Here is a 24,945-nt window from a genome sequence, read left to right as displayed (position 1 = left end):
CCTGGTATGGCCCCTGAATGATGTCATAAATGTGCAAATGGCCCTTGGCAGGAAAAAGGTTCCCCACCCCTGTGCTAATGTGTACGCATTGGCTCATTTTGCTAGCATGACCAGGTATTCCCACATAAAGAGTTCCAGTTCCCTATGATCAATAGTCTTTATTTTCCCTTTCATATTGGGTCAGTCATTCTGTGCTGAGACATCAGCAAGTATAATAAGTAAGTCTGCTTAGAACGTTGGTAGGAAAAGATATCATTCATCTGTTGTTTGCCAAGGGCTGTGCCTGTGAAATGAGACCATGACAACTGATGAGGCTACAAAGAAGGAAGGAGAGGTCCAGACGGCAACTCTTGCTGAACAAGGCGAGGATATCACACCAAGCAAAGATCGAGGAGTTCTGAAGGTAACACTGTGGGAGAAGTTAATCTAAATGTTCCTAGACAGGTTCAATAAACGGTGAAACATATCTGGTAACTATTGAAACAGTAGCACTTTTGAAAAAGTCTCCTTTGTTTTCATTACAGGTAGAGCCAAACTAGATGTTATGGTGGCCACAGATCTGATGGATGGCTGCCATCACCATTTTAGAGAAGAATTTAAAAATGCTGTGAGGGTGGCACAACAGGACCACACTATCTCTCCCTCCAGGTGCCTTTTGTAGTGTTGAACCAATCCTCCCACAGCTATTTCAGCATTTGAAAATGTGTGTGTGGGGGGGGAGAACAAGATCCCCTGGTTATGCTGCACAATGGGCCCGGTTGGGGTTGGGCCCTCACAGCATTTTTAAATGGTCAAATTGTGTTGGCAGCCATGGGTCAGAGCCATGGCCACCATAACATCTAGCTTGGCCCTTAGGCTGTGGTAGACTAACATGACAAAAAAAGCCCTCAATGTGCAGTAAATCTGAAATATTTTACAACAGGCTATGTATTGAAGTAGCCCATATGGCTGCTCATTCAGTTAGGCTGCTACCACTTGGTGATGATTCCCTGCGTAGCCTTCATTGCCGCCGTGAATACAGAATGTGGTACACGTTTAGTGTGGGAGAACCCTTGTAAATGATCGTGAGAAGTGTTTGAACTCGTATCAGTTTGATTTTTTTTAAATCTTCTAGATTGTGAAGAGACCAGGGAATAAAGATGAATCTCCTATGATCGGAGACAAGGTTTATGTCCACTACAAAGGGAAGCTAGCCAATGGGAAAAAGTTTGATTCCAGCCGTGACAGGAATGAACCATTTATCTTCAGCCTGGGCAAAGGTAAAGAGTGGAAAAGGTGAAGAAAGGTAAAGAGAGAGCCTTAGGGATATAAACTGGGTTCTTGTCAACTAAATGACAGCATATTTATATTTCGTTGTGTGACCAAGAGCAAACAGAGGGCTGAGAGATGGCAAATATCTGGATTTGCCACTGCTGTGTAGATCAGTCACTTTGTTTCATTGCCTCATTTTACTGTTGTGAAATGTTGAGGCCTATCTCAATATACATCAGTTGTAGTCTTGAATATACATTAAATTGAAACTTCTATGCCTCCCCATCTGCCTTGTGAGAGTCCTGAAAATTATACTTCTTTCAGGAGGCTACAGCATTCTGAGCACCTTCAGAAATCTGCAATTCCCTTTGTTTCCTTGAGGGACACAGTGGTAGTTGTACTAGTTAAACAGCAGCTTAGATTTAGATTTCTAGTGTAAACTTGCCCTCAGCAGCTCCTGCTAAAAATGGGCATGAATTGCTGCTTAAGCACTATCCAGAATATTTGCACACAAAATGAATGTGTCCTCTAATGTTTGTATATTTGCATAGGCACTCTGAAAAGAAGATATCCTATTTTTTCTAAGTGTACGTGTGTGCACGCATGCATGTTTGTTTGTTTGCTCGCCCCCTTCTGTTTCCATGCATAAACCAGGCTTAGTGTAATTCCATCAAAATTGGCCTCCAGCTGATCACCAGGACTGGTACAGAAAGCTGTGTATAGTCTGTGCTTTGTAAACTTGGAATAAGATGGTATTTGGGTGGGACAACCTGGTTTTGGCCACCAAATATCCAACAGCCATCTTCAGGCTAATCTGGGGTTGACTTCAGTTGTGTTCCAAGCTTAAACCATCAGCAGCTAAATATGGTACATCTATTGAGGTGGGCTACTTCAGATGGCAGGTGTTATATTAATACCTTTATCTTCCATTGCCCCCCCTTTTGAAGTAGTACTGTCAAGAAATAGATGAATCACATGAAGCTGCTGATCATGTGATTTGGCTCTGGATAAAAGTTTTTTGTTGTTGTTCTGAGTGTTGTGTTATGTCTTCATTTTCATGCTTTTCCATTGGAGGCTGTAGAAAAAAATGGTTGAATTTTTTAAACATCTCCTGTGGAGAAAACTGCCATCCATTTTTGAGACAAGAATTGTATAACTATTATATATAAAACTGAAAGAAACCTGTGAGAGAAAACAGTTCTTTAACCCCCTACATCCTTTATTAATCCAAATAATTAGAGATGTGTTTACCAGAAGAAAGGGAAAAAATACAAAACTGATGTCAACAGATATACCCATTCTGTCTACAAAATGTTTGTTTGACTTGCACTTTAGTGTTCTGTGAACACAATTTCTTTGAGAAAATTGAAATCCTTCCATTTCTCCTTTTGATATCTGAGACTATAATAAAGCAAAGTAAATATCAATATAAGCACAAAGAGTTTTTATTAAAGGGTTTGTATTCAGCTGAGGAAAGAAAGACCTGCTGCTATAGACATGAAATAGCACATGCATTTTTGAATTTGTTTTCCACGGATACTTCACAAAACCCTTAGAGTGAGGATTATTTTGGCCTATAACATCTAGAGGTTTTCAGTGCTTGTTTCTCTCTTGTACTTGAATTCATACAAAAAATGATGCAGAAGAGAGAGAGGAATTTTCTGTAGGTACATCCTGACTGAGAATGCTTCTTCAAGAAGGTATTCCAGCAGCAGTGAGATGTTTTAATTTTGGCAAACATTTAACTGCTGAGAAGAATATAGATTGATTTTATAAGTTTTGCTGTGCTTTCTGAAACCACGGAAATCAAATGGTTTATTGTTCCAGGTGAATAACTGCAGATCCATAGCGCCATCAAATTATTCTTACCACTCATGTGGCCATATTTGTAACTGATGTGTGTTCTTCCCTTGTTGCTTCTGACTGGATACTTTGCTTTTATTTAATCTATAGGCTTGCTACAGTTCCTAATTGATAAACATTTTATGCACACATTACTTGCTGAAAATTATAACAGGGCCAGCAAAACAGGGCCACTTATAATAGGGCCGCGTATAACAGGGCCAGCAAAAAATAATTCATAGCTTGCTTGAGCAATTGTCTGATGCTGAAGAAATTGAGACAAATAGCTTAATTAGGATTTGTTTTGCATAACGGTTTAGTTATTTTAACATTGTAATATACATATTTGAAAAATCATAAAATATTAATGTATGGCTTTAAAAAGAAGCAAAGTTGTCTATTTGTCTTGTTTTGCTAAGCCTCCTTAAATAGATTTCTTTTTATTCCTTTTTATTAGGCCAGGTCATCAAGGCATGGGATATTGGGATTGCCACCATGAAAAAGGGAGAAATTTGCCACTTACTGTGTAAACCAGAATATGCATATGGTTCTGCTGGCAGTGTCCCCAAAATACCCTCCAATGCAACACTGTTCTTTGAGGTAAGTGTGTATGTAAACTGAATAACAGTGCAGTCCTAAATAAAGTTACAGATGTAACTGTTTAGGATTATACTGCAAATTTAGTGACTAATAAAACTATAGACGCTCTTTCTCTGTCTCCCCCCCCCCCCATATCAATATCAAACTCAAATCTTATCCTCTGGATAAGAGCCAAATCCTGGAACAATATGCATCCAGCTGCTTCATTGCCAGTTGATAATCTTTGAAATTGGGCACTGGCAGCCAGAAATTGAAGCAGACTTGAGAATAGGCTATTCGACTATCTTCCCCATTCCATGTGATATGATGTTAGTCATCCATCTCTCCTTTCATCAGTTTAATCACTAGCCAACCATGGAGATAATTTAATACCCTTTTTCCTGTCAGCATATGCCCCTATAGTGAAACCAGCCTTTTAACATCTATTCAATATTGTCTAGGGGGTATCTGGGAAAGTGAACATGAGGGTAGTTTTGAATGTACTGGGGAAAGAGAATAGTGGTGAAGCCTAATCTTTCACTGTGTCCTTTGACAAACGTTGTTACCAGGCCCACTGCAGTTGTTTTTCTTGATTGTACTCTTGTATTATGTTTTTTTGAAGATGGTCTTTGTCACCACAACATTTTTTTCCAGAAAAACAAAGTGTAATTACAGGTTAACATAGCTACCTCCCTTGGAATCTGCTGAGCTTAGATTCTGTCCATAGTCATCAAGGTGTGTTAAGGTTGGCAGCGGGGAATATTTATAATGTAGGCTTAGCTTTTGAAAACCTTTTCATCTCCCACCTCCCATTGTCCTTAGGAAATAAAACAGCACAATGTATAATACATTCTTGACCTTTCATCCAGATTGAAGAAATTGAACTAGCAATACAGTAGCTAGTTGATTTTATCATCGAAACGGCATTCTTTGTTGGATTTTCCATTCTATGAATGTGCAGAATACTATTATGAGTATCTACATTAAAGTATCAATGAAACAAAACCTAGGATGAAACCGCACAGAATCCAGTGTGACCCCTACGCTGGTCTCCATGCCATTTGCACCGTGCAAACTGGCATGGACACTGGTGTAGGACGACTTATGCCAGCCCTGGGGAGTGATGCGGCAGTGTGGTTCTCGGACGACAATGCAGACTCCGTGCCGGAGTTTTCCCAGCATATCCCAGCACCGGTGTCCAGGGGGGCATTCCCAGGGGTGGAGCTGCCTTTAGGCAGCTTCATATGCACTTCTGGGCCAGGAACGCCCCCTCTGCCAGTACTCCAGTTTATGCCACCGAAAATGGAGCAGTTCCATGGAGCTTGGAGGAAAAGGGCAGGTTTTTGGCTTCAGCGGCAGTGCTGTCCCCAGGTGCTGCCTAACCACCACCCTCTCAGGAATGGGGTGATTGAATGGGAAATATTGCTAGCAATTTGTTGTTAGCTTTTAAGCCTTTGGGGATGAATGTCAGACATTAGTGATAGCATGAGTAAACAATCCAGTAAGTGAAGAAAAAAAAACATTTATTCTTCAAAGTTATTGCAAGAGTGACCAGCAAAAATGTCCTGCATAAAAAGTTTCACATGTTAAAATTAGTATGTGGTTTTTATTCAGCTATAACATTCCTGTAAATGTCAAATTTACTTATTCAGTCTCGACAGATGCGGAAGCTAATTATATAAGCCAGGCAAAGTTGCATTGGTGGGGTGGGGTAGGGAAATCTGATTGATTCTGGCATAAATTGCACCTTTAATATGTTACCAGAGCTGGTTGAGGGTTTTGGTTACCTCAAAGGAATTTTTTATTTTATTTGGGAGCTACCATTGACCAAGGGAGAAGGGAAAAATTTAACATTGAGTTGCTAACTTTAGAAATTAGTAGCACACCTAGAAGTGATTATATAGAAGCGTCATATAATAAGGGGCCTCTAACACTAGCACAACCATGGGGGAAGGATATATTTGCTTGCCTGGCCATGCTGCTCCTGCCCTCCGTAAAGTGTGGGAATGGAAGTGGGGCCTAGCAGCGGTACATCCGGTGAGCTGATGCTTGATGGAGACAAGGACAGGATGTCATACGTAAGCCACTATGTTATCACTCCCACCCCTTTCCTATGGGAGACTGCAACATTTTGCTATAACTTAAGTAAATATGGCTATTAACCAGGAACTAGTAATTGCCAACCACAGCAGTGCTCTCAATAGTAGGAAACTGGGCACATGGGAAAACCCCGGAAGTGATGTCATGCCTCTCTAGGAATCACTGGAAACTGTATAGTTTCCAGCCAAAAGAGTACAGCAGTGCAGAGTAATTATCTGATGAGCTTACCATGTAACATGTGAATCGGTCCTCATATATAACGTCCACATGGCAGAAACGTGGCCAATGTAGGGTCTTTGGATCAGACCTGTGCCAGGAATTCTATGCTGGGAACTTGATTCCCAGGCATGTGGGCCAACATTGGATTGGGACTGCGGTACGCAGGGAGAAGAAATTTAAAGCCCCCCTCCTGCACTATTTTCCTAACCTGAAACACGCCTCCAGCGAACCACTGTTTGCCCTGTTGGTGAACCTTACATGTACAGATTAGAATCATGGTTATGTGGATCAGCCCTTGAATCCATTGTGTGTTTCTTGTTGGGCCTTTTTATGGCCATTTATGCAGGGTCAATTTTGATGCTCGCTCAAAGCTCTTTTTAAAAATGCAACCTTTAAAATGCTTATTCATAGTCCCGACGCAAAAGGAGAAATTTCACACACACCCTACTCACCTGCTCCTTTGTTCCTTCCATTAGCCAACTGCCGTTAGGTGTGGGGGTGGAGCAAACACAAAAGGGCGCATTAAAGGGGCTCTTACGTAATGCGAAGTAGGTATGCACCGACTTTGCAGTCACTTCCTGAATGACGGTTCAGTGTGCAAAACTCAAAAAAATATGTGGGGCACTTCAGCCTGGAACGCGCTGCTAATTACCAAGCATAAATGGCATTTGTTTTACATATGGCAGATTAAATGTGATTTATCACTTCTTTGAGGTTCTTACTCCTTATTTACTTTTTAAAAGATTGAGCTGCTTGATTTCAAAGGAGAAGATTTATTTGAGGATGGAGGCATCATCCGCAGAATTAAAAAGAAAGGTGAAGGATACTCCAACCCCAATGAAGGAGCTGCGGTACAAAGTGAGTACTAGTTTGCATGAGGGACAGCAGTTCAACAGCTGATGGGCATGGAAGCTTTTTTCTTTCTGGGTAAAGTATGGGTGGCTATAGTGGGAGAATCAGCTTCAAACTTAATGCTGGCACATCTAGCCTTGTACAATTATGAGATGCCAACAAAGCTTGTCAATTCCTGCAGTAAAGCCATGTTGTTTAACCGTATCAGCTGCCCTTGCAGTTATGGTACTTTAATTCTAAAACCTGTACTTTCTTATTCATCCCCAAATAACCAAATTGGTTTTGATTTTGCTGTTCATATGCCTGGATTCCTACAGCCAACTTTCCCACTCCAGTCTCTTTTACGTTCCTTTAACCCTTTTTGTGTTGGTTGCCTTTTAATCTCCAGCCAGTACTTTAAATCCATAAAGAACCTGACTGGTAGAGTCCCTTCCCCAACAGCTTGAGCAGCCGGCCACTTCTTTCCTCAGTTTTTGTTCTGTCTGTTGCTGCTCTGGTCCATTTGCTCTGGTTGCTTTTGTTCCTTTTGAAGCTGAGAGCAGAGGCTTAGGATGATGAGTTGAATCTTTTGTCAAGTATCCCATAACTTATATTATTTCTACTCTACCAATAAATGCAGGGAGGTGGTGGTAGAGGATGCTTTGCATGCAGAAGGTCCCAAGTTCAATCCCCAGAATCTCCAGCTAGAAGGATCAGGTAGTAAGTGATGCAAAAGACCACTGCCTGAGACCCTGGACAGCTGCTGCTGGTCTGAGTAGACAGTACTGATCTTGATATGTGTATTCATGTGTGTAATGTCAGTTTTCTTGCTTCATCAATTATGAGACCATTTTCTGGACTGTGGCAAGAAGGCGCTTCATTCAAGAATTCATCCACATGTAAGAAATTCTCACATGTGGTTCCTCTGCTTTGTGCATACACACATGACTCCAACATCACACCAACTTCATACCCCATAAACCTTCTGGGTGGCTCTACATTTGAGAATAAAATGAGTTCTCTTTCCTCCTTACCTCACTGATAACTTCCATTTCTTAAATAGCAAATGTATACAGGACATAGCTGATGGTCAATGGGTTTATATCAAGTACAAAAACATGTCTTGAAGTTAACAAGTTCAACTATTATTCTTATTCAGATTTATCTTGGCTGGTCATTTTGCCATAGTAACCTGTTGTAAAAACAGTAGATAGTCTCATCTGCTAAGAAATGTATAACTGCTAAGAAATGTATAACATGTTGGGTTGGGGTGGGGATTTCAAAAAAAGGGCAATTCATGGATGAGAGGAGGTTAAAGATGCCATATGTAGGTTTTTTATTATTTAAGGGCCAGGCTTGGATGTCTGCTCAAGAACAGGCTGCTGGGATCAGGTTTGGGGAATTCTAGCACGCAACAACCATCTAAAATGCTGAAGGTGCACGTTGGGAGGAGAGGATCAGTAGGCACAGAAGAAATTCTTAACCCTTCCTACCCATCACCTCCCCTCCCATACACACATACTTCTCCCTCTCCTCCGCTTTTGGAAATAATGGACACATTTCTGCTGATACGAATACAGAAAATGGTAAATTATCCAGTGCACCATTGCTTGGAAGTTCCATTGAAATCATTGGGCGTTCCTTGCAAGGACATACACATAGGGTTGTAGCCTTAATCGACTGGATTTTTATATAGATCTTATTTAGAATATCCACTTCTTGTTTAGCCATTACATTAATATTTCTGCTGTAGTTTATTTCCTTTCTGAGAGCAGCTCTTTAGTGAGTAAGAATTGTGGCAATAAAGCCCTGAATGCTACAATCCAAAAGAATTAATTTACATTGCAATCCTGTACAAAATTACTGGGTACTAAGCCAATTGATTTCAGTAGGCTTAGATTGGAGTAACTCTACTTAGAATTTTACTTCTAATGTGTTTAAAATATTTTCACTCTGCTTTTCTCTAAGGCTGTTTAGCGCCATTCGTATCAATGAGACATACGTGGGCATGTCACTTTTGTGCTGGTCTTAACATTTGTTATCAAATATAATTACATGTTTTTGAAATCAAGAGGTAGTATAGCTGGATCCTCTGAGGAAAATAAATGTAGTTGCTACCAGTGTCCCATGTTGTCAGAAGATAATAGCCTGTGGATTTGAGAGTTCCATTTCATATCTCATGTCAGCCACAGTGAAGCAGAAATGTGCTGATGATTTAATACGAATACAGCAGACTGGTAGAACACCAGAAGAATAATTACAGTTGTATTTTGAAATGCAGCAGGTGGTAAAATCCCAGCCACTGTGCTTTAACTGATCATGTTTCTACTGAGTTCTAGCAAAACCCAGTATTAACTAGAAGCTATTACAATTTTTGACATTACTGCTATAATTAGAATAAGAGAAAATGGTCATGTAGCACTACTAAAGTCTCTGGGCTAGGTTCTTGCAGACAGCGTTATTCACTTGAGTGTTAGGGCATAATTCACATCTCTGCTTCCTAAAATGCAGGCTGCAGTTGAATATTTGCATTCCACATAGTGCTACAGCCTCTCTGCTGTTTTAATCAAGCTACAAATTGCTGTCAGTGCACAGAGTTCATGTGCCAGCCACATTCAGAACACAGTGTTCTGTGCTCTTCAAAACAAAATTGCTCGAGGCAGTGAGAGAACAATAAGTCAGCTCAGCAGTTGAAGTGATGTTCCCTAGCTTGGCTGAGGTTTTTCACTATATAATCCAAGTGTAACTTTATCCAACTGATCTGTTTTATATAGCATTTAACTACAATTTGATAATCAAAATGGCAAAGTTTTTTTCTTGTGCTATATCTACACAGTTCATATCGAAGAACTATTTTTCTTACTCATGGCTTATACTGTGGAAAATTTTGTTGGTTTTTAAGGTGCTACTGGATTCTAATTTTGTTTTAGTACCACAGACTAGCATGGCTACCCACCTGAAACTATCTTAAGAAAAATGTAAGAATTCAACAAGTGGCAATAGGTTATGGCTTCCTCGTGTAGTGGCTTGTGTCTTTTAATTATCAATTTTGAAACAGCAATGTCTTGCAGTGTGGATCCAATTCATAGAAACAGTGTTCTGGAATTTGCAGATTAGTTTTGTACAGGTAAATAATGGAGCATCACCTGACTGCCTAGTTCTTCCTAAGGTCTTAACGCTGTGTCTGACCTATGTCACTTGGGACTGCTGGAAGGGGGTCACATGATTGAATGTTCCTCTGTACAAAGTCCCTGCATATAGAAGCCTCTCACTGGCATTCTAGTTTTTTTTAAATTGTATAGGACATTGCTTTTGTACTTGGACATTCACAGCACAATCCACAAGGGGGGCAAAAGTGCTGAGGAAGCGGCGTGACCCTGGTGCCGGCATAAATGCCACTTGCGCTGGTGTAAGGGGCCTTTACAGTGGTGCTGGGGCACTTATGCTGGCACCAGGGAGCGGTGCGGCAGCACCACAGATAGGTACTGGTGCATCTGTGGCGGCTATGCACACCAGTGCACCTCTGGTGCAGGGGCTTGCGCTGGCACCAGAGAGGGCATGCCTGGGGGTGGGGCTGGAATTAGTCAGCTGAGCTCTCAGAGACCTTTTGGCATGGGAACGTCCACATTTGCCAGCGCAAACTTACCCCGGCAAAAACGTAGGTGCAGCCCATGGAGCTACATACAGCAATTCAATGAGGGTTGAGGAAGCATCCTTGTTGGGTTGCTGGCTGCAGACCAGCAAGCCGCTTAGGAAGCGGCTCAGCTGCACTGTGGCTGTGCCATCCTCAGCCACGGTGCAGCTACCTCCCACCCCCCCGGATTGCTCTGTCAGTGTTGGCTTGGGTGTGAGAAGCCTGTAAGTTAGGGATGATAAGAGACGTTTCTTTAAAGACTGTCCAAGCTGAATTGATTTTTTCAGTTGATGTCCTTATCTTCAACAGAGAGCTGAAAGAAAAGAAAGAACATTTCCTGTGGATGTGTGTAATGACAAGTTGTGCTGTCTACAATTTATAGGAGTATTACTCTTGGTTCAGAGACTTTTTTGCTGTGTAAAAGACTGTTTTTCCAACTATTGGGAACAAATGGTTCTGAAAAGATACATTTAACATTGTTAATCTCTTAGTGCCTCCAGCACAGTCAGTGTTCCAAGTACAAGGTGATAAAGAGGAGCATAATTCTTCCCCTTTTTTGAAGTAACTCTAGAGATTCTAAAATGCCAAACCAGATGAAACATCCATGATCATATTCCAAGTACTTTCAGTGGTAAATTGCAGCTGGAGGGTGGGCCCAGTTCTTACTGCAGTTCTAGCATGGGTGTATTTCATGGTAGGCATTTTTCACCCAAATCTCCCCCACCCACCCCCCACACACACACCACCTTTCAGGGTATTGAAAGATGTCAGGGATTTGAAAAAGCCAGTCCAGACTTCTGTGGCGTTTAGGTTTTTTAAAAAAACTGACGTGTAACTAACCTTGATGGTCTGTTGCTCATGCATTGAACTGTGTTTGCTTTTCACAGCATTCTTTTAATTTAAAAGCTAAGGCTTTTCTGCAAACATGGGGAAATTTACCAAGTATACAGAAATTTTCACCTATTTTGCTGCCCCTACTGAGAGGCCCAGGATCATTGTTTAATCAAGGAATGGTTTTTTCCCCCATTTTCTGAAAATGTAGCCACCCTTCTTACAGGTGATAACTTCAGCATGATAACATCTGGAAAAATACAGAGCTTCTGGTTGATGATCCAGCTGCATTGTGTAGATGCTCTGTTTCCATAAATGGCCTTTCCACATGGGTAGTGTATCCACAGCCCTTTGAATTCCCAAAATTGTGACAGTTTTTGTTCACATTGCTCGGATTCCATAAATTAGAGCAGTAAGAGATATTGCCTCCATAGAGATGCTAGTTTATAGAAACAGGTCAGGCAGCATACTATTAGAGGTATTTGCATGGGGGCTGCTTCAGGTATGAACCAGGCTGTGCTCTCCATTTAGCTTTTAGTGTATTATATGAGCAATGACTTTAGGAGCTCTTACGTTTTAAATTGGTCTTCCTTTTTTCTCTGTGACAATGCTAGCCTGTGCCAGCAGTTGTTTGGGGGTGGGCCCATGAAAATGATAGAGCACAAATTTGGGATACACCACAGGAGAAAAATTAAATGTACGTTATAGACCATATATATTTTGTATTAATGTTGCAGACTGATTTTAAGCCAAAGCTCATCTGAAGTGTTATATGTAAAAATACGTTAGCCCCCTTTGCTATATATAATTTTATGAGTTGTATATATGTAGATTGTTCAAAGTTTATTTAGAATAAAATGTAATTACAAACATTAAACCATATTCAATGACTTAACAGCTGATTTCAGTCATGAACTCACCAAGTAGCAACAATTTCATGTTGCCTATGAGTCATTTATTCCTCATCTGTGTAAACATAGTTCCAGAGGGCAGCCCCGTATTAGCCTGCAGTAGAACAGCTAGATACAAGTCCAGTAGCACCTTAGAGACTAACAAGAATTTTGGGGGATAAGCTTCCAAGAATCAAAGTTCCCTTCATCAGCTTTGACTTTCGAAAGCTTATACCCCAAAATTCTCGTTGGTCTCTAAAGTGCTACTGGACTCATATCTTGCTGTGTAAACATAGGTGATTGTATGAGTATGTGAGTAGCTCAGCACCAAAAATTCAGACAAAAATGTTGTGGAGGAACACACTAGTCTGCAGCCTATGTAAAAACAAGAGAATTGTAGACTTCTAAGAAGATTTTGCCCTCAGTGAGGAGTTTAGAAATAACTCTGAGGGAGAGAATTCCAGTGGAACAGCTCTGAGTGATAGGAGTATAAACAGAAAAACATTTATTGGCATTTTTCTTGTTAAATCATACAGAGTATTTCTTTTGAAGGGAGAATGCAAGATTATATTGAAACCAACTTTCAGTAACAGCCCATTCCTGAGCTCTTGGCTGAAAAGAGCTCAGGAAGAGCACAAGTGGCTGCGCTGGTGTCCGGACTGTTTGCGCTGGCTCCCGGGCCACTTGCGCCACTGCAAGAGGCAGGGACGCCAGCACACAGGCGCTCATGCTGGCCTCCTTGCGCTGCCACAGCAGCATGGACCTAGGACACTGGCATGGCTTCCCGCTGGCATCCCACTGGCGCAAATCCCCGTGCTGGTGTCCCAGAGGTCGTTCCCTGGGCGTCCAGGAGGTGCAGCTGCCAGTAGGCAGTTTCCTGACCCCTTCCAGGCCAGGAACACCCCCCTCCTTAACAGCGTTGCTGCGCCAGGTTTTTGCTGGTGGAGCCTTGCTGTTTTCAATGGGGCAAAATGCCCCATTTTCACAGAAAAAAAGTTGTAAAGGCTTTTTTAAGCCTTTCAGTCTCTGGCTGCTGCAAAGTTCAGGAATGAGCTGCCAGAAACCAGAGCAGAGCATTTGGTCAACAGCTGGTATTAGATAGCATTCTGGGTGGGTAGTAGGGCTGCCAACCTCCAGGTACTAGCTGGAGATCTCCTGCTGTTGTTCTGGAATTACAAATTATCTCCAGACCACAGAAATCAGTTTCCCTGGAGGAACTAACAGCTTCATAGAGTGGACTCTATGGCATCACATCCAAACTCCCTTAGCTTGACAGCAGCATCTACAGGTCAGACCAATGGATGCTGTCTCATCTTGTTTGGCCCAGGAAGAAGCACAGCAAGTGGCAGGGAAGGAGAAAAACAAGAGAAACGTTCAGTGAGCTCTGAACAGTAGCAAGTATATGTTACAGCTCCCCCTTGAAGACAAATGGACTAACCATGCCCTGTGTTACTATTGACATGGATAAAATTGCTCACATGCTGTTGCCTTGCCAACAGGATTGTGACCTTATATGTTTTTAGGTGTTGTAGGACTCATGCACTAAGCTAGTTTTGGTTCCTAAGAATGCTAGCAAAATTGAATTTTGATCATACACTCTTTTAATACCTGTCAAAATATTTGATTGGTGCTTCAAAGTATATATTTTTTCTCTTCTCTACAGTCCATCTGAAAGGAGTCTGTGGTGGTAGAATGTTTGATTGCAGAGATGTAGCATTTATTGTTGGAGAAGGAGAAGACCATGACATTCCCATTGGAATTGACAAAGCTCTGGAGAAGATGCAAAGGGGAGAACACTGTATCCTGCACATCGGAGCACCGTGAGTTACATTCACAGATAAACAGATTTTGCTGCTATCATATCTTGTTGAAAAAGTGGTCAGTTTGTTTTTTGGTTAGCTTCTTTATAACCCTCTTTCAGCTGAAGTAATTTATATATGGAAAAAGAAGCTCATTATGCATCTGACTTCTCTCTCTTAACTCAGATTTCACAAAAATAGTGTCAAATTATACTTTAGGGTTGGGAGTTTTGCCTGGCTTTCGTTGTTTCCTTTTCCTTATAGAAAAGATAACTGAACTTGACACGTCTATAGTATAGGGAAGAAAAAATGAGTTTAGGCAACCATTTCAAACATAATTGATTTTAATGTTTTTCAAAGCTTTTGATGTGTAATGCTTAGTGTGATTGTTGGAGGTCCCCAAAAACTTGCAAAAATCCCATTAATGAACAATAACTGCATGATATACTGAATAAGGTATTAGCATTAAATAAGATGTAAAGTGTATAGTCACATCCTATCTGAACACAAAAGGGAGTAATCCTGAGTACAATATAGTGTGTAGAATGTATGTGTCGCCACAGATGAGTTAGTTGGCTGCTGGTTTCCTAGGTAACATCTGTTGTCTCCAGAGCCTGGTGTGTAGCTAGCCACCTTTCTCTCCACATATGTGAATATTCAAAATGCTGAATGAAATGCCTCATCCGGTGCCATTTCTGTTCTCATGCTTTGTTTCAGGTATGGATTTGGTGAAGCAGGAAAACGTAAATTTGGCATAGAGCCAAATACTGAACTTGTATATGAAGTTACACTGAAAAGCTTTGAAAAGGTGAAAATGGAATTTCTTTTAATAGTAAACACACATGCGCATATTTGACACTTACCCAAAGGATCACTCCTATAAAGGAAACATGGGGAGGGGGAGGGCACTCTGGCATGTTTGTGACAAAGCTTGGTAAAACAGATACATCAACTAAGATCACAGTGTTCTTGTGTGTTAGTTTGTTTTATTGTTTTGGGTGGGGTCCAAGACTTGTTCCTAGCGTTGTTCCCTTTGTGTGTGTGTTTTTTTCTGGGCCGCAGACAAAAAAGTTCGTGTCCTGCCAAACACTACTGAAAGGAGGGCAGGGCAAAATTGCTGAACAAGCTGTGCCCTCTTTGGGGTGCCGGAGAATGTGCCTATGTCTGTACAGTACAGTGAAGGAACAAGATGTACATAAGGTGGAGCAGTGGTGCCAGTCTCTATCCTGGGGAATGTTTGTAGGAGGAAGGCTGTGCTGATTGGTTTCTGCTCCACCCTTTCTAACCTCAAAAAGATTTGCAGAGGTTTCTCACCCTTTCTTGAATGCGTCTCTATCAGTCCTCCTAAGGACTGAGCTCTCAAGGAAGTTTTAAGCAGAGCTGTAACAAATTTTGGGAAGGGAGGCAGAATATCAAGATTAATTTCAGTGCTTTGGGTCCTGAGTTAGTGTTTTATGCCATAGTCTGCCTTTCTTTAATCTGTAAAACCAGATAAAGTTTGACAGATTAGGGACAATAATGCTTCTTCTTGCTTCCCATTGTAGTGAAGGTTGATGTTGTTTTCTTTTTCTGTATTCTTGCTATCATTATTTCATTATTTCTTAATGTTTGCCTGCAGGCCAAAGAATCTTGGGAGATGGACACCAAAGAGAAACTTGAGCAGGCTGCCATTGTTAAAGAGAAAGGAACTGTGTACTTTAAGGTCTGTGTGCAGATATCTAGATACAGTAATATCAGCAAATGTGACTTCTAATGAGTGTTATTTCTGTTAATTGCTATAAATGACCTTTTCAGAGGCATAATGCTTAAGATATTTACCACATGAGGATGTGGTTTCTCTATTGTTGCTGCCACTGCCAATAGAGTGCAGTGGCAATGGAGCTGCTACATGGCAAGTTTCCCAACATTTCCCCTGCGCCAGTGCCCAGGGCTGCCGCCAACACCACGCCACTGGCGGGCTTCATTTTTTAAAATTAGCAATTGATGTATCACTGTAGCATTATAACAATATAATATGTCCATCTCTGAATTCCCATCTTTGATCTTTAAAAAGTAAATCTGTATCTCTTCTCTTTGTGGAGATATACTTTCCCCCTTATATCTCTGCAATGAAAGGGGCTAGAGCAGGGGTGGGGAACCTTTTTTCTGCCAAGGGCCATTTGGATATTTATAACATCATTCATGGGCCATACAAAATTATCAACTTAAAAATTACCCTGCTATATTTGGTCAAACATTTAGCCAAGAGGCACGACCGGAGATGGCTCTGAGTGTCTGCCACGTAGAGCAACTCGCTTTTGAGCTCTGACATCCCCGGCTGAGCCCAAGAGATTCAGGCAGGGCAGCAAACACAAGACAGATTGAGCGACAAGCCACTTGTGGCTCATAGGTGAAGGAGCCCAGTCCAGTAAAGCTCCGATCCGGCACTTTCCCGCCCTAAGCGTCTTTTGCAGGTCTTAGAGGGAAAAGAACCAGAAGGGAGAGTGGGTACCAAGCCCCAAACAGGCAGCTGCCCCAGATGACCCCCCCTCCCCCCCGTGCAAGCAGGCATCCAACCGATGGCGCACTCGCCCACCTGGTGATACGGGATGGTCTGTTGCACCAGCTGGGCATAGCCATCCAGCTGCATGCTAGAGTTGCTCCTGCTCCGCATGGTTGGGGCCAGATTCTACAGCCGGCTCCTGCTGCCTCCGCCTGCATGGATGAAATGAGGACATACTGGCTAAGAACTCACCCCCACACATTCTGGCCCTGCCCCCTTTAACCCCTCCATTGTCTCCACTTTGCCCCCCAGCCCTCTTGTAGTACAGAGGGAATATGTTTCTCCACAGCCCGGGTGGGAAAGGGTTAACACAGTTTCTTAGGCGGTCCTAGCAGCTCCATAGCTAATGACTCTTCTGCAAGGGGGAAAGAAGGTTCCTTTTCTCGGCAAAGCAAACTCACATCCGCCTTGAATAGAGGCTATTCCTGTCCGCGGGAGGGGGCGGATTACCAGTCTTAGATCCTTCTGAGCTAGAGATCTGCCAGGACCCATGAAGGGCCAGACCAAATGATTTCATGGGCCTTATACGGCCCCTGGGCCTGACGTTCCCCACCCCTGGGCTAGAGACTCTTCAAAAAATTGGAATTCAGAGCAACTAGCAGATATATTGTTATAATGCTGGTAAGATGTGTCAATTGCTGATTTTTTAAAAAAAAGCCCTCCAGTGGCAGGGGAAATGGTCACCATGGGGGAATGAGGCAGGGAAAATGGCACCAATGTGAGTGGGACCAGGAGTATCCAGACTTCACTTCTTTGTCTATATGGGTGCCACCCTAGTTTTGCCATGATTTCCCCCAAAACATTTCAACAAAGCAGGTTGGGAAAGATTACAGGAAAGAGGGGAGAAACCCAGGAGATACCTGGAAGTACCACAAAGTTGTGGGGAAGCAGGAAAAAAACCCCACTTTCCACTAGTATCTAAGCTGGGGCAAACAACCCACGTGTAAGTGATGTTAAGTGTTTTCCAGTAGTCCCAATGCTACTTGTCTTTTGCCTTGTCTTCCCTTTTAATGTGTTCTTCTATGCTTACAATTTCTTGTAAACTAAGGGGAAGTTAAGATAAAGGGAGATATGAGGGTATAGTAAGGGTTGAGTTGGAAGGGTTTTGAGTGGCTTTTACCAGGGAAGTGGTGTTATGACAAAGTGAGGCAATATCAGGCTATTTGTCACTCCAGACATCTTTTGTCTCCTTATGAGTGTGGGCTCTACAAAGCTGCATCAGTTTTTGTCTCTCACTCATGCTGCAGCCCAGCCTCTCTGAAAATCCTCTTCCTCCCTCTTCTGATGTCATTGATTGTTCAAATTGTAACCTGTGCTTCAGATGCTAATGTGCTACATTTTGCAAAATATCTTTAATAGACATGACCTTCTTTACTCCCTATTAGGAAGGCAAGTACCCTCAGGCAGTGATTCAGTATGGGAAGATTGTGTCCTGGCTAGAAATGGAATATGGCTTATCAGAAAGAGAATCTAAAGCTTCAGAATCCTTGTTGCTGGCAGCCTTCCTCAACCTTGCCATGTGCTATTTGAAGTTACGGGACTATGCTAAGGCTATTGAGTATTGCAATAAGGTAAATGGGTACATCTGGGCATTAGGAGTGGGGGAGGACTGGTAGTAGTTTGGTCCTGCTATGTTTTTCTTCCCCCCCCCCCTTATGGTCAGAGTTGTTCTACCTATTAGAGACATACCTTGCTAGTTTTGTCTGAACATGTTTTAACTATTATTATAATCCGACTTGAACCAAGAGGAAAGGGGGGATATAAATGTTTTAATAAATAATCAATAAATAAAAGTGATGGGTTTAGAAATAAATAATAATTAATTAATATTGCCATGCAAATATATGCTTACTAAAATGACTGCATTTTGGAATAAGAACAAGCTTTCATAGTTGCCCCAGATGAACAGACCTATTTGTGTGTAAAGAGCCATCAAGTCACAGCCGACTTATGGTGACCCCAGCAAGGGGCTTTCACGGCAAGTGAGCAGCAGAGGTGGTTTGCCACTGCCTTCCTCTGCAGAGTCATCCTTGCTGGTCTCTCTTCCAAGTACCAACCCTGCTTAGCTTCTGGGATCTGATGAGATTGGGCTATATACCATGCTGCCTTCCCTCCCAGACCTATTCTGAATCTTTTAATTCTCTCCACCCATACAGGAGGTAAAAATTATTGAAGTGAGTATCAGAATTCCTCATTAGATAGCCTGACTCCTGCTCTGTTCATTTGTATGCACATTACTGGAGTAGGAGCAGCTTTTGCTAGAGTTCCCCTCTCGTCTTCAGAAAGTATATGTTCTTACACTATGAAAAATTAAGGCTGCAAGACTCCTGGGACATGCTAGCATGAGTTTACTGAACACATATTTATGGGGGGGGTTAAGTTATATATTCTTTTAAAACATGTGAACAGTGTGGTTGTCCTATCGAAATCCTGTTACGTTCATATGAAAACAATATAAATTCTTCTTGCGATAATTTTTGCAAGCAATTCTGTGTTTCCTCAGAGGAGTATGGAATGAATTTTTCTACATTGTATAGTATTTTCTCTTGGTTAACAACAGTTATGCATATATCTCAAATTGTCCACATTCTTGGTTTTGGACAGAAATATAGAAAAACAGCATGTGGATGCTGTTATATGTTCAAGACGTGAGTGTCTGAACGCAGCACAGCTGATAAAGTGTTAAAATGAGAACATTTAAATTGGTGAGATGAAATATGTAAAAAGTAAGGCATGTACTTACAGAAGAAACTATAAATATCTGGGGTTTGTGAGTCATACTCTAAACATTGCCTGTAAGTACTCTTTGGGGCCTCTGTTTGGAAGCTTTAACCATAATATCCGTTTGCATTCAGTCTCTGTATCATATTTCTTTCTGGAATGTTCTGTTTGGAGCTATAGATGACTTTTCATCTATATCATACATTTCCAGTTAGTTTGGGGTACAAAATTCATTTTTATAGGGAAAACTAGATCAGTTTAGAAATATGTGTGCGATGTCCCTCTTTTTCCTTACAACTATCTTGAGAGGTAGATTAGGCTGAGAAATGGTAGCCACTCAGTAAAGTTTTGAGGCTAATTGGGAATTTGAACATGGTTCTTGCCCTGCCTTGTCTGGCGCTAACCATTATGCAACACACATTCATATTGTTAGTTTTAAATTCTCTGCTGGATTCTGCAACCTTACCATTCAAATGATAAAAACATGATTATGATGGGTAACGATGATCAAATGCCACTATGCCATGTAAATTTCATGGTCAGAAGATGTACATTGTGTAGGAGATTTAAGTGTTTTTTCAGTCGGAAATGATATTTTAAACTGAGGGTACTTTTACTGATGTTAACAAATACACAGCATGTTTAGAAATTCTCCTTTGTGCTTTGAATACTCGCTGAGATGCAAAGTCACTCTGCATGAACTGAAAACACTTCCACATGTGCACAGCAGGGAGGGATGCTGATTTCCCCAGACACACCACTGCAGTCTTGTGTACTACATTCTATTTTAAAGTGTCTCCTGATCCTCTGCATTGGCTTTGGTGGGTGGACACACTAACAAATAGTTAAACTGGAGGGTGGGAATCAGCATTGTCCTCCTTCCCTGTATAGGCATGGAATTGCTTTGTATTTTCCATTCTTTAGTTACAGTTTATTGTTTGAAATATTTGTTTTATTTTAAGATGCATGTACTTTCTTGATTGTATTTTTAATGGAGTTTTGGAGAAGTGGTTCTGTAGCATAGTGTCCAACACCTGTGATGGATATACCAACTGCTGTGTACTAAAAGCCCATCACATAGTCATAGAACCAGCGTGGTGTAGTGGTTAAGAGCAGCGGACTCTAACCTGGTGAACCGGGTTTGTTTCCACATGAAGCCTTCTGGGTGACCTAGGGCAAGTCACAGTTCTCTCCAAACTCTCTTAGCCCCACCTTGGCCTCACCTACCTCTCAAGGTGTCTGTTGTGGGGAGAGGAAGAGAAGGTGATTGTAAGCAAGTTTGAGACTCCTTAAAAGTAGAGAAAGGCGGGGTATAAAAACTAACTCTTCTTTCTGTCGCTACACACTTACACATATATTTTGCTCATATATTTTCAGGGTTTTTTCTTGGGAGCCACTTATTTGTAAATGTGCCTTTTATTTTCCTCAAATGAAAGTTGGAAAGTTTAGGATACTCTGTTAACTCTTTTGCTTTCTGTTATACTGCTGTAGCCATGAGTTGGAAGCGACTTGATGGCACTTAACACACACACACACAGCCAAGACTGAATAATTATTTATGGTTTAATTTGTTCTCTGTTTTAGTGTACCTATAACATAATGTAGAGTAGACATCTAAAATCATTGTTACCATTAAAAACAATGGATACACACACCAGCATAGGCTGTTGGTTTCAGAAAGTTGCAGTGAAAAGTTCTATTTTCTGTCCAAAATTTCCTTTTGAATTGGAGTGAAAGAAAGGGGGAGAACCAAGCCAGTGTTATTCAAGCAATGCTAAGTGTGGGAACATCTGTTTGCAGGCATTGGCACTGGACCAGGCTAACGAAAAGGGCTTGTACAGAAGAGGTGAAGCGCGACTACTCATGAATGAATTTGAGTTGGCAAGATGTGACTTTCAAAGCGTTCTAGACGTGAATCCGCAAAACAGGGCTGCAAAGTCACAGATAACAGTGTGTCAGAAGAAGACGAAGGAACACAATGATCGTGACCGAAAGATATATGCCAACATGTTCAAGAAATTTGCAGAGAGAGATGCAAAGGTTTGCACCATGCCAGTAAAGCTTTCTTCCACCCACTGACAACCTCTAGCTCTACTAAATTACTGAAATTATATTATGAAATGAAATTGGAGTGCTTTGTTAGTATTTCTGGAGATGCTATTCTCTAGAGCACAGAGCCAAAACTTCCTGTAAAAGCAAGGAATGTATTTTACCAAGAGTGCCTAGTCCTTTACACGAGGGAGAAACCTGTAGAGTCAGCGGTAGGATTTCCCAACTCCTAACCCAAAGACATTTCCTCTTGCTTTAACAGGTCTGGAGTAATAAGATGTAACATGGGAATGGTGATTCCTGACCCACTGTTAACATCAATCCACTTATCTGCAACCTTCTTGGATCTGTTGTGAAGCAGAACTGAAGTCTTTCTTGCTGAGCAATGGAGCAGAAGTTTCTGCATGTTTTTTTTCTGTTCTAGAGTTGCTTCCACAGGGAGAGGATTCTCAGTGTAGCTCTCATTGCTGCTGAGAATGCAAAGGCATGCACAGTGGCAATGGAGTGTCCACACAGCAGTTTTTTCAGATCTTTCCTTACCTTACCCCTGCCCCCTGCTGGGGCCGTTGTTTCTCATACTTTAGGCATTCTTTTTAACCAGTAATTATGCCTCAGTAACAGTATAATGAGCTATTGCAATAATATACACAGATTTCATTTTTTAAAATAACTCAATCCCTTTTTGTTGTGAAGTTATACGGGGAAATGTTCAGGCTTCATACTTTCTTTTGTAACCACAAGAAAAAGGGCTAAAAACTTTTTAAAAAAGAAAGCTGGCAATTGATTGTTGCAATAGAATTTTTATAATGTTATTATGCTATAGCAATCTGCCAATTACTAATTTTTAAAAAGATTGAAGAACGCCACCAGTGGGGGGAATGGTGGCAAACATGGGGGCTATAGTAAGGGGAATGGTGCTGATGTTGTCACTGACCTGCAAAAATTTAAACCTTCCCATCTACGCAGTGTCCAAAGGTGCTTTGACTGTGATCTTTCCAAAAAAGGTCATACTGAATTTAAGGGTAAACATAGAAGCATGCTGAATAGATAGCAACATCATGTGGATGTTCTCCAAAATAATATTGCTGTTAAGGAAGCCAAAGCAGAGCAAAACATCTGTGTAGAAATAGATCAGGAGCTTCCAAATCTGGCTAAAAAATTTCTACTGTCCAGTTTTTCCTTGCTTTTTAGTTGCAGTAATAACTACTAAGAGCCCCGTAGCGCAGAGTGGAAAGCTACATTACTGCAGTCCAAGCTCTGCTCACGACCTGAGTTCAATCCCGACGGAGGTCAGTTTCAGGTAGCTGGCTCAAGGTTGACTCAGCCTTCCATCCTTTCGAGGTCGGTGAAATGAGTACCCAGCTTGCTGGGGGTAAAGGGAAAATGACTGGGGAAGGCACTGGCAAACCACCCTGTAAACACAGTCTTCCTAGTAAACGTCAGGATGTGACGTCACCCCATGGGTCAGGAATGACCCGGTGCTTGCACAGGGGACCTTTACCTTTACCTTTTAAATCACTACTATGTTCATCAAACAATAATCTAAAGAGCAGTTTCAATATGGATCCTTTCAACTAGGAGTTGAATAATTTACATTTTTATGTGAAAACTATGTAGACTGTTTCCCATAACTTAGTGATTGGAGAACTCTATAAAACATCCTTCACTTTCTGGCAAGGTTGATGATGAAATCTAGTGGTGGAATTCTGCAGGTATGTGTCTTGTAATAGATGCATGCTGATGTTCTTACAATTCAGGTTCTCACTGAGGTAGTAAACATTTGGGATCAACCACTTGTCATCCAAAGTACATGTGACATTGGGGATCATGATCAGATCTCCCAATATGCTTTTCAGTCTTAAAATACATCAATGGGAGGGTGTTAGACTAAGGGCGCAGTTCTGGGCCTGGAGGGGATTAACCATTATCCATTCAATGGGAATCAGATTTCCTGAACTACTGTTAGCCCTGATGGGGGGGCGGGGAGATAAACACCCATTTTATGCCTGCCTTTTCTCCACCTAGAGCCAAAAATACCTTGGGGGGGGGGGAATGGTTAATCCCTTCCCCAGTGCCGTAGGCCATTTATGCAGGGCTGTTTCCCTCGTAGTCGGTGGGACTGCTTCAGGGCTTCCTTTTGATTGTACATGCCTTTCCCAACTTTCAGAGATCGCCTCACTCTCCCCATGTGTTTCTGCACATTTTGTCTGTGTTTTCTGGATGCTGTTTTAGCACGGGGAGTGTGAGGCGACCTCTGACGGTTGGGAAAGGCATGTATAATCAAAAGGAAGCCCTGAAGCAGTCGGAGGGGTGACTACGAAGGAAACAGCCGTGCATAAATGGCCATAATCTCAATCCAAATCACCAAATCACCCTCATCTCCCCCACCCATGCTTTTTAGTGTTAAAGTATTTTCAATGCAATTTGTGGTGTGTTCAGGCTGCATCTAGGAGAAGCATTGCATTATTGGAGCTGTCTCCTTTTTAGCACAAAATGATACAATCCAAAGGACGTTAAACATATTTCAGTCACAGTAAAACCTATAAGTTTGAGTTTGTGGGGCTCTAGACCTGAACATATTCATCTTGTGAGTTTGTGGGGCTCTAGACCTGAACATATTCATCTTGTGGTTTAGTGTAGGAAATTTGGTAGTATACTAAAACCTTGGTATGGCCTTTCATCTGTTGTTCAAGAGTAGTAATGAAACTAATGCAGCTATTATGTAACTTATTGGCTATAGTTGTAGAATTGACTCTTCTGGGTGGAGTTTTGTTCACTCTTATGTATGAGAGAAGGCTTCAGATAAACATCTGACCATTGAGAGTACACATGCTTCTTCTAGAATCTGAGCTCCCCTTTTATTCAAAGTGAATAACTTGAAAGCTTACACATTCACCTCCTATCCTTCCAGTCCCTCCCATACAGAAAGTTGAGAGGTTGTATGAATTTTCCTGCTAACTTGCATTTCCTGTTTTTGAGTCTCTTGTGCCCAACTTTTACTACTAACAGCTATGTAATGGAATTTTCAAAACAATGCTAGCAAGTTGTTGTTGTTTTTACATTATCCTTTTGGGGCTGAATGTTTTAAGGGTTTTCAGATTTTTGTGCTTTATGAATGTCTGCTTATTCCCCTCTTTTAATCCCACAAAGTATATTTACTGTTGATTACAGGAAGAGGCCAGTAAAACCACAGGAGAGAAGGGGCACCTGGCAACTTCTGAAATTGGCCTAGAGAAGACAGTGACTGAAGACAAAGAATCAGAGGGCCATGTATGACTGCACAGCAGAAAGACAATCCTTCTGAACTCAGCCTGCACCCAAACAGGTTTCTGAAGAACTCAGAATGCAACAGTGTTTATTGTAAAGCTTGTTACAGTAGGCGTTATTGTGGAAGCAAAAAGCCTATCCAGCAGCTTCACAAGAAACTATCAAATCATTTATCACTGCTGAGCATGCTCACCAGTGGAATGTGAGTAGAGGGACAGTGTGGGACCACTCCAAGTGGAACAAATGGTTTAAACAAACAAACACAATGGCTCTTGGCTCTAGAAGTTTTTTTTGTTTTTGTTTTTTACTGCGACAGCTCAATAGAACTCACTTCAGTTTGCATCAGCTCTTCAGGCAGTGACCAGGGCTCTATAAAATGAGTTAGCATAT

The 24,945-nt window shown here is 41.6% G+C and overlaps 1 protein-coding gene across 1 annotated transcript; it reads left to right on the top strand.

Moving 5' to 3' along the window:
- The first annotated feature begins 249 nt into the window (after nt 1–249).
- FKBP5 (FKBP prolyl isomerase 5) lies at nt 250–24,814 on the top strand. Its single transcript, XM_056844033.1, has 10 exons — nt 250–403; nt 1,115–1,259; nt 3,551–3,693; nt 6,735–6,849; nt 13,841–13,997; nt 14,694–14,784; nt 15,595–15,678; nt 17,904–18,089; nt 21,040–21,279; nt 24,460–24,814. Exons 1-10 carry the CDS (start codon nt 299–301, stop codon nt 24,562–24,564), a joined length of 1,371 nt encoding a protein of 456 aa, XP_056700011.1. The 5' UTR covers nt 250–298; the 3' UTR covers nt 24,565–24,814.
- The last annotated feature ends 131 nt before the right edge of the window (nt 24,815–24,945 follow it).

Source organism: Euleptes europaea, chromosome 2, assembly GCF_029931775.1.
Source record: "Euleptes europaea isolate rEulEur1 chromosome 2, rEulEur1.hap1, whole genome shotgun sequence".
Taxonomy (NCBI): Eukaryota; Metazoa; Chordata; class Lepidosauria; order Squamata; family Sphaerodactylidae; genus Euleptes; species Euleptes europaea.
The sequence above is the reverse complement of the archived record's forward strand: the minus strand, read 5'-3'. Positions and strand labels throughout refer to the sequence as shown.